Genomic DNA, 10,655 nt, shown 5'->3' with positions numbered 1-10,655 from the left:
TTTTTTTTAGTATTTTCATAGTGCATATATATATATATATATATATATATATATATATATATATATATATATATATATATATATATATATACTTAGATATATTTATAAGTTTTTCATATCACATATACTATATATATATATATATATATATATATATATGAATGTATATGTGTGTATGTATTGCTAATATTAAAATGCATAAGCACAAATTTTTAAATGTTTACATTTTTAAATATGTTAATGAAGATCAACTCATAGGAGGAAACTCAGGTACAATATGAGGTATATGAACCTTATGTTCACATTTGTATCTAACCAGCACTGTCTATTTGTTGTGTATATGATAATGTTTTATAGAATAGGAATGTGGGCAATTTATGAAGCAAAATTTTCTGTACTTTTGGTGAACACAAACATGGTGGTAACAATGTGCACTTGATGATAGGGTTAATATAACCTTTGGTTAAACCTATAACATAGTAATAATTGTTATTATTACTATCATTATTTCCTTTTATTTACTTATTTTTATTAGCTGATTAACACAATATGTTACATAATGTAAAATAAAATGCTACTTTAAGGAAATAATAATAGTAATTATTTATTTACTTATTTGTATTAACTGATTAACACATGCAATTAATTGTTAAGGTAAAATAAAAAGTTACTTTAAGGAGGAAAAAAGAATGTGTTTTTAGTTCTTGAGTGTCTGACACTTGTAGCAGAACATTACAGATTTCTCTCGGTGTATTTGCATCTGTCACTGCTGCTCACTCAGACTCAACTGATATTAGGCCTCTAATACATAAAATAATGTATAGCTTTGGTCATCATCCTAAGAGCATCGCTATAAACAAGGTAATATCGTTTCCCCTCAATTACTGAGTAAAATGCAACAGTGCAGTGAGGATTATACTTGATTCTATCACGTTATCTATTTCTGCACCCACACGCCATAACGTGGGCATTAAGCCCCTGCACGCGGATGTAACTGAGCTAAAATGCACATCAGCTTGTGAAGGTGAAATCTAATGAGCTATACTACAGGAAAACTTCCTTCCTGAACGCCGTACATTTTCATGCGTCGAACGTTTCGAGAAAGAATCCACAGGATCGTAAACAAGCCTGCGCTTTTATCTCCTAAACCTGGGAACATTAAGTCCGCATTCACGCTTAAAAGCGCACAAAAATAATAGTCACATATCTAGTTAATAATATGATTTTTTTTTTTTTATAAAAAAAAAAAAAAAGTTACTTGGAGGGTTAGGAATTTCCATTTGATGCTTTTAGGTTTTTTTCCTAGCTTCAAAAAGCTTGACCAGAAAAGATTATGCATCAAATGATAAAAAAAAAACATATAGATGAATAAACAACTATTATTATTATTAACGATATTAGATTGAAAAGATACTTTAATTATCTCATTATATAATTTTGCAGCGCTTAAATTAATTAACACTGTAACACGAGAAGAAGCGTTTTAAAATTGAAAGAAGTGTGAAGACACCGAAACACATATTAATAATGCAGCCTTTCTCTGTGAGCCACTGACCGGGTCACTGCTGTCTCGAGGCAAAACAGAGGTCAAGAGGTGAAAGGTGAACTCTGGAGTAACTGCATATATTAGCAGGCTCAGGCATGCAAGTCGTGCTTCGTGCATGTAAGGTTCCTAACATGGCTTTGAAGTCACAGTAATAACTCCAAAAATTGAAGAAGAACGCTTATTTCAATTAATTTTATTCGCTGGTATAATGTTTGATTAACGCATCTCGATTTTAATGCTGCTAGAAAATTTTAAGTGTATTTAATATCATTTAAAAAGACTCATTTTCACAGTTCAGATCATTTATCTTTTCCCTAGACTGTGGCTCTTTTGTTAGAGAATTTGCTTTGATATAAAGGGGGTAATTCGCAAAATCCTTCAAATTAAAATGATCTTTAACGATTGTTATGCAAAACAAAAATGGAATTCATGCAGTGAAAAAATGTTAATTTTAATTTCACACTGATATTGTGAAGAATATGTGCATTATTTTCGTTTTAGTCATAAACAATAAATGAGTGAAAATACGACCTTCATTCAAATGCTGTAATTATTCATCCCATCAAGAAAAATCAATTAAAAGTCAATCAACTTAAATCCACACCACATCGATAAATCGATCTTTTAGAAATCTCATCCCAGATCAAATGTTTTGTCCATCGAATAGCATAGTGAGAAGAAGAGGAGAAACTGCAGTTCTCCATAACATTTTAAAGTTCAGTTATTATGATAAAGTATATCTAAAAGATGCCATCTGAATAAAATACACCGAGGCTATGCGTTCGAAATGTAAACGATGCCAAAAAATAATAATAATCACAAGAAAGTCTCACTTTATTCTTCTAGCTCTCAATGCACTGCTTTAATTCTATATCAAAATGAGGAGTTGGTATCAGAAGGTTCAACCCATGGCACTCGATTTAACCTCTTCCAGCAATAAATTGGTGAAAATACACGGCTAAGTGGAGGCACTTTGTACGTTGACAGCTTTTCGCCATTATTTAGAAAGACGAGTATCACCGATCATCGTGCGGCGCTCTTTATTCGCAGATAAAAGCACAAGCAGCATGAATATGACAGACACAGTACGTCTGCGAAACAGCAGCAAACCTGTTGAGTGTTTCTTAATCTGATCTCGTGTGCGCGCGCGTATGATTGTGCGTCTAAATTTGAGATTTTTTAAATCTGTCCGCATCAGATAGGCTACTGTAAGGATGCTTTATTCCATACATGATTGCATTTTTAAAATAGTAGGCTAATATGTTCAAAAATAGTTAGGCTATACCTTTTCTCTGATAGTCAGTTCGCTGCTTGTTAAAAATAAAGTGATTGTTAGAGGCATTTTAACAAATCAACAAGGTTTTGTTTTAGAGCCAGGAATAATAATCAGATGAGTGTCAGAAATATTATGTTTACGCTGTACATTTTAGTAAAATATTTTAAACACACTAACTAAAAATGCATAACGGAATAATAGTTTAGATAAAATATTTAAAAAAAAAAAAAAAGGATACTCCACTTTTTATTTTATAAATGTCACGTTTCTTGTCACTTTTGCCCTGGACCCTGATTAGTTTCTGACCCTGATGAGATCTATTAATTGATTCAGTTTCTGGTCTTTAATTCATAATGATAAAACATATAGCAAATAAATCAATAAAGGAAGACATAGCTATAAAGTGCATTTTAATTGTTTTCTCCGCTTGCCTCAACAGGTGAGCAAACTTCATTTTTCTCATAGAGAATCACTGCTTTAATTTCTTAAACAATACAAGTGAATAGATAAATATTTATGTTTAGTGGGAAACTTCATTTTGGGTGTTTGAGCTGTTTAATATCACTCCCTTGCTCTCGCGCATGATATTCACGTGATTGTTAATATTTTAGTGCAGCAGTTCTAACAATCTTACCCAACTGAAATTATCTTTTGTCAGGAGATGAACAAGTATCTGTTTTTTTCGAGTCCTCATCACAGGCAGAAATCAGCATTAATCCCGGAACGAGGCCTTCCCGCAGCATTTTCTTCTGTTTCATGCGTCTGTTTTGAAACCAGATCTTCACTTGTGTTTCGCTCAGTTGGAGAGTGTTCGCGATCTCTATCCGTCTAGCTCGAGTCAGATATTTGTTGAAATGAAACTCCTTTTCCAGTTCTGTGAGTTGTTTGGTGGTGAAATTAGTTCGCGGGGCTCCACTCGAGGGGTCCTCGTCAGGATCGCGTCCGTGGTCCGTCTTCAGCTCCGGGTCCGAGCAGCTGCCCAGTTGTGTCTTAGCTGTAAAGGCAATACAAAAAAAAAAAAAAAAAAAAAAAATCAAAACACATGTCTTTAAAATAAAGATTCAAGGTTAAATTCAGTGCTCACCATCGTTATGTCACATTTTTACCCCCTCAAAAATAAAGAAATAAAATAAAACAGAATGATTTAATATTAATTATATAATCTCAGATCGAATAAAAGCTGCAATTTTGTTGAAACACACGTTAAATAAAACACGTACACTTTTTTGTTCTGTTAATATATTCAGTCGAAATATTATTGGCATTTATTAATGATGCTTTTTATTTCAAGCCGCGAACAACTGGAAACTAATTTATCTACACTGGTATAGAAAACAGAGCGCCATATGAATATAATACTATTTTATTGTTTCCTATATAGTTGATGCACTATAATTTTATATTCATAACACACTGTACATTATTAATATAAAATCATAGTGCATGAACATATAGGGTACAATTTAATAGTATTATGGTTTGGTTTATGCTAGACTGATAAAAAGTGAGTTTAACAGTGATACCAATTTTCATGAGTCCCTGGACCACAAAACCAGTCATAAGGGTCGATTTAAAAAAAAAAAAAAAAAAAAAAGATTCATACATCATCTGAAAGCTGAATAAATAAGCTTTCCATTGGTGTATGGTATGGGCAATATTTGGAAAAATATTTGAAAATCTGGAATCAGAGGGTGCAAAAAATTAAAATATTGAGAAAATCACCTTTAAAGTTGTCCAAATAAAGTCCTTAGCAATGCATATCCACTCACAAAAATACATTTTTGATATATTTACGTTAGGAAGTTTACAAAATATCTTCATGGAACATGATCTTTACTTAATATCCTAATGATTTTTGGCATAAAAGAAAAACTGATCATTTTAACCCATACGATGTATTGTTGGCTATTGCTACAAATATACCAGTGCGACTTATGACTGGTTTTGTGGTCCAGGGTCACATATGCAAAATATCCAAACTGTAAAATAAACACTGAAAAACCTTTATATAATTCCATAGATGCCGCTTACCAAGTACACATTTTTGATTCAACATTTTTATTTTTCAATAGCAGAAATGATATTTGCCAGGTTTCCTGCATGGTCACTCATTTGTGACTTTCAGGTGAAGGTAATTTTCACTGAGGAGGAGTTTGTGATTGCGTGACCTTCATCTGCATGCAGAAATCCTGAGTAAACTAAATAGAGGACTGTCTGTCTGTTTGCACCTCACAGTTGAGATCAAAGGTCAGATGCACTATTCCAAAGTTGCTGCTTTCCAGTTTGGTGCTGTTTTACTACTTTGCCCACCTAATGTGCCCTGTAAACAAAGTGCATCTAAATGTGCCTTTCTCTACAGTATTAATTTTAGAATGGCATTAAATCTGCAGTTTAACCGAGCTAGTCAACTAACAGCTGTCTTAATGAAAATCAAACTCCTGTTTTGTTGTTTGCTTGTGTTGTTTGCTTTTGGAAGCACACAGGAAGTTGCACATTCCTTTACGGCACACACACACACACACACGCAGGGGTCGGGCGGGAAATTCCCCTGGAGTGATACAGACGCATTGAGCCCTCACATACTGCTACAGTTGCAAGTGTCTCTCTAACCTCTGTGCCATCTGCGCTCCATGTGTATGACTCTGTGTGTGTGTGTGTGTGTGTGTGTGTGTGTGTGTGTTTGTGGCCATTCATGTCATTGCAGTCAAGGACGTACAGTCTAAAGAGACGCAGGATACACAAAGACAAAAGTCAAATAAATGCACAATGTTTTGGTTGCAATAACAAATAAATTTTATCTTATTGCAACTGAAACATTGTACAATTATTTGACTTTTCTTTGTTCTTGAGGATTTTCAATTAAAACACTTCCTAATAAACTTAACGTCACTAATATCACTTTCTCTTAACAGGCACAAACAGTTGATCATACAGTTGATTTTGAGAGCGCTCTGCTCCGATCTTAATCTCGCTCTTGCTGTGCAACTCTAAGCAAACAGAGAGATGAAAAAAGCAATTGTAGGGTCACCTCTAATATTCACGAGGGACGTTCTAACAATCAGTGCATTCAATGACAAATAAGAAGTAATTAAGCAATTTCCTTAGGAAATAAAAAAGTGTGCATGAAAACACTGATGAATGAGTTGCTGGATAATAGAATTGGCAGTCGCCAGAAGGCATAAAGGAATCAAACGAAACATTTGAGGAATGACTTGCAAACTTGGAAATGGCCAACCAGCCAGAGGGATGACGTGCCCCACTAAGCCTAAAAGAGAGCAAGGGAACTGGGGGTGGGGGATCGATACAGATTGCCTCGGTCATCTGGGCATCCAGCCCACAGTAATTCAGGTGCTGTCAGGATATAATTGAAGAATGACGCACGGGGACTATGTGCACTGTACTGGGGGATCCAGTCAGACACTCTGGATAAGCTTTTATTCATGTTGAGTATTGGAAACATTTTGATGTTGCCCAGTATAAGAACAATAACCCTCACAATGCATTGAATCTCACACTTAAAGGGATAGTTCACCCAAAAATGAAAATTCTTCCATCATTTACCACATGTTGTTCCAAACCCATTTGACTTACTTTCTTCTGTGAAAAATGTCTCGTCAGTCGAATTCAATGGGGTCCAATGTTCTTCATAATATCTTCTTTTATGTGCAAAAGTGAGTCATACAGGTGAACTATCCTTTTAATGTTTTTTCTTCTCTTTAATAATATATATTTCTCTTTTTTATTATTAGGTTATAATGATCTTAAGTAAAGGAGCAGACAATAAACAGTCGCCCCACCATTTAACATTTGACTTTGGCTGCTGTGTTGATGTGAGTATTATCTTAAGCACTTGTTGACAGACCTCTCATATATCATCATACAAAGCTTTCTCCATAAGGCTTGCGATAAAACCAAAGACATTAAGCACAGAGGGAGAGCCACAACTTAAAGTGACCATTTTATGCTTCTCTTCAAAGACAAAGTTCACCCAAAATTAAATCATCATTTACTCACCCTCATATATAAAAGTCAGTGGGATCCAATGTTGTTTGGAACACACCATTCTTCGAAATATCTTCTTTTTCGATATTTAATTATCATCTGTATTTATTTATACAACGACAGGAGGGTGAGTAATAATTGGTGTGAATTTTTGGGTGAACTATCCCTTTATGTCTTGTGTGCTTAAAGGGACAGTGAAGTTCAAATCTAGGTAAGAATGAGTGCAAAAAGTAGTAGGCTTTTCTATGCATACTGTGTGTATTATATATATATATATATATATATATATATATATATATATATATATATATATATATATATATATATATATATATATAAATAACAGTAAACAAATTGTGAACTCCTGGCCTTGCCAGCATTCAAGCATAAGCATTTGGGATTTGATATAGCAAGCCTATTTCCTGACCACAGCTGTTGTTCATACGCTGGGCGATATAGCCTGAAATGACCTTTTCACTGACATATTTGCTTGTGAGTTATTTTAGATCATCAGTGTGGCCTGGCTAGACATTCTTCTCACTGACAGTCTGGAAACCATATGAATTCTGTATTACTGATTTGTAGGAAATGACAAATCAAACAGGGCTCTTCTTGGTTTTACCATCAAACTATTACATATATTGTGATTTATTGAAGGGGACGAGCGATTCACAATTTAACGCACAGCTCTCACAACAAACATGAAATACTTTGACATAATACAGGTCAAATGTCATTGAGCATGACATTTTATGAGCACATGTCAAGTAACTCACATTTGAACTGCATTAAACGCAGACCTATCCAATCATTACTCTGGTTAAGGATTATGCTGAGATTCTGACAGACATTTTCCGACATTCAATATAGAAAATTAATTGCGGCATATAAACATTGGTCTCTATTAAGATTTAGGGCTCTGTCGAGGAAAAGTGTTCCTCTGAAGTTTATTTGGCTCTGAATGAAGAGCTAGGGGGTGCTGGACTCCTTTAAATATGGCCTGGGCTGCTGCTTGTCAATGAGAGAATTTTTAAGGGGATGAGCATAGAGAATAGAATAGAATGGAATGGAATGGAGTGTGCTATTTATAAAAATGGAGGAATTCTGCCTCCCATGTTGTTAGTGACCCATTTAGGCACCAGAGCAGATCTTATATATTACATTTTCCTTAATTTTCAAAGGTTTTTCCATGAAACAAGCAGATAAAGCAAAGAACTGTGCCTGACACATGCCACATCTGCAGAGGATGGGCTGAGCTTCATAATCAGCTACTTTTGCTACTTATAGTAAATGACATGTAGATGTAAATGTCAAATAATCTGATTTATATATATATATATGGCTCAAATTATTTGACCTTAGCATTTATTTTTCAAATACATAGGCTACATGATGGTTCCACTATATTGTTTTTAGGTGAGTATAGACTGAAGTTTTTATGTGATGATATTAGCTAAACCCTAAACTTAAGCCTTAATACAAACCTGTTGATATGGGTAAATTAAAAGTGAGTACCACTTTAAAAGTTCCCACAAGTCGACATGTTTCATTATATTTTTAAGTACATTTTAAAAAAAGATAAGCTTTAATATAAACCTGTTGATATGGATAAATTAAAAGTGAGTACCACTTTAAATGTTCCCACAAGTCGACATTATATTTGTACATTTTTAAAAACGTGGCCTTCACGATACAGCCAAACTTACACATTCATAGCTCCACCTCCAAGGATTAATTTCTGCTTGCTGAAAAGTTATTGTCCTACTTTAAGTACTTTAAGGAAAATCACTTTATATCTTAAAAAACACAATTAGCAATAGCATTATATTTTAAACCACCTCACTAGGAATTTCAAAGACCACTCGGTCAATACATCAGTGTGCGCTGCAGAAAAGTTCGTCGTACTAGAAAACTATAGTCAACTTACCTGCACGGGACTGATTTCTTCTCACTCTCATCCAGTCGAATGTCTTTTCACTTTGTAAGGTCTCATTTAACGTGTTAAGAGCCTCTTTTCTGGCGCTATTGTCCTTGACTGGAGGGTGATGCACTGGGCCGTCGCGTGTGAGCACTTCGAGGTGTGTGTTGTTGACAGGGCCGAGTTCACAAAGCGCGCCGGAGAAAGTTCTTAAAGTGTCTGAGGAAGGCGAGAAGCCCGTTCTGGAGAGACCCTGCTCACGGCAGCTTTGGAAGGAGGGGACTTGGGGTCGGACGGGGTGCACTGGTCTATAGAAATCTTGATTATGGGGGAAGGGGGGTCTGGTCGAGTTAGCAGGACCAAGGTCCTCACAGGGCTTTGAACACGCGCCTGTGGCCGTGGCACTGAGATTCGTGAAATGGTGTTGAAGAAAATCCGCCTCGGTGTTGTTGACATGTCCCTCCTCTCTGCTTGGGAAGTCAGTAGTAGCTCCGTGGTCCTGATGCAGACGCATTACTCCAGTAGCATGATAGCCCTTGAAAAGTGACGTTGTGTCCCTGAACCCTTGATAAGAATTCATGGCTGCATCTCATATATTCCAGATTTTCATTCGAGGCTGGACGCGACAGAAACTCCATCCACAGATGCCACACATAGCGCGCAAAAGGACAGAGGCACAGATCTAGACAGGGACATGCCTTGTAGAAACATTCGATCGGTGATGGATGGGGATGACGTGCCCTCTAACTCTTGGCCAATAGCCGGACATCTCCCTCATCTGAGTGAGCGTTAATTTACCAAAGCAAGCAAGTTTGAATGACTTATTTGACCTGCTAATAAGGTCTCGTGAAGTGTGTGTGCTCGCACGTGTGCGAAGAGGGGTCAACATCAGTACTACATTTCTTAATGGATAATATTGAATTTAATCAAAGCGCAATGGATGATTTCTATTGAGAATTTTGCACAAATGTCAAGGCATTTGTGAAAAGTCACATTTAGGATATTAATAGATTCTTTTTTGTTTGTTTTAGATCCAACTCATTTAAAAACTGGTAGGACTAGTATTGTGTTTCAAATTTAATTTACCCTATCAAAGATATTATTTCGACATAAAATTGTCTTCATATTGTTGTTGTTGTTTTCTCGGAAGGCCCAGTCTGTGTCCACGTTTCAGATGAGCACGCACAGAAAATCAATGACATGTTTAGTCAGTTTAGCTTACCCGAATAAGGTTTTAAGCCATTGTCAATAGATGTTAATGGGAAAGCTATGGATCTTTTGGTTCACGCCAATTAAATAAAACGTGACGATTGTTGCTTTATTTAAACTTTGAAAAGAAACTTAGAGACGTATCTTCCAGGTGACCCACGTTGACAGTTGAATTCCTCCTTGTGTTATTTTAGACCAACTTTTTTCATATTCCGATCTATTTATCTTTTAAACAGATGTGTTTAACGCAAAGAATCTCCATACTTCGGGAAAAAAACTGAAACTCTGTGTAGAATTCTATAGCCACAGGGAATCTAACATAACAGCTGAAATGATGTTAAAAGGGAATCATAAAGTCATTGTATGAGATTTCTGAGTGATTATCTGTGCTCTAAACAGCTGTCGTTTCAGGTCATTCGTCGGTCAGATGATAATTAGCAGCTGCCTCCCCTGCAATAATCATCCGCTTTATACAAAAAGTATTTAACTTTTTATTTGAAGAAATATTTATTTTTCAAAACAAATGGCAAGTTAAACCGACAATATCATTAAAGAATTTAATTCGTTAAATATAGTCATTTCATTAAAGAAATAATATAAAGTACAAAGAGTTTTATTATGTATTATGCGTTTAAAACTTTTCACGTTCTCCTTCTAACTGGAATTTCTTTCTTTGTAATTTCAAACGCCTAAATTAAATAATA

At 35.2% G+C, this 10,655-nt stretch overlaps 1 protein-coding gene across 1 annotated transcript; it reads right to left on the bottom strand.

The window, feature by feature from the left end:
* Positions 1-3,466: 3,466 nt before the first annotated feature.
* On the bottom strand, positions 3,467-9,322 carry hoxc1a (homeobox C1a). Its single transcript, XM_067370516.1, has 2 exons — positions 8,752-9,322; positions 3,467-3,816 (listed from the first exon to the last, which is right to left on the bottom strand). Exons 1-2 carry the CDS (start codon positions 9,320-9,322, stop codon positions 3,467-3,469), a joined length of 921 nt encoding a protein of 306 aa, XP_067226617.1.
* Between the last annotated feature and the right edge of the window lie 1,333 nt (positions 9,323-10,655).

This window comes from Chanodichthys erythropterus, chromosome 20, assembly GCF_024489055.1.
Source record: "Chanodichthys erythropterus isolate Z2021 chromosome 20, ASM2448905v1, whole genome shotgun sequence".
NCBI classification, from domain to species: domain Eukaryota; kingdom Metazoa; phylum Chordata; class Actinopteri; order Cypriniformes; family Xenocyprididae; genus Chanodichthys; species Chanodichthys erythropterus.
This window is presented reverse-complemented; position numbering and strand designations above follow the sequence as displayed.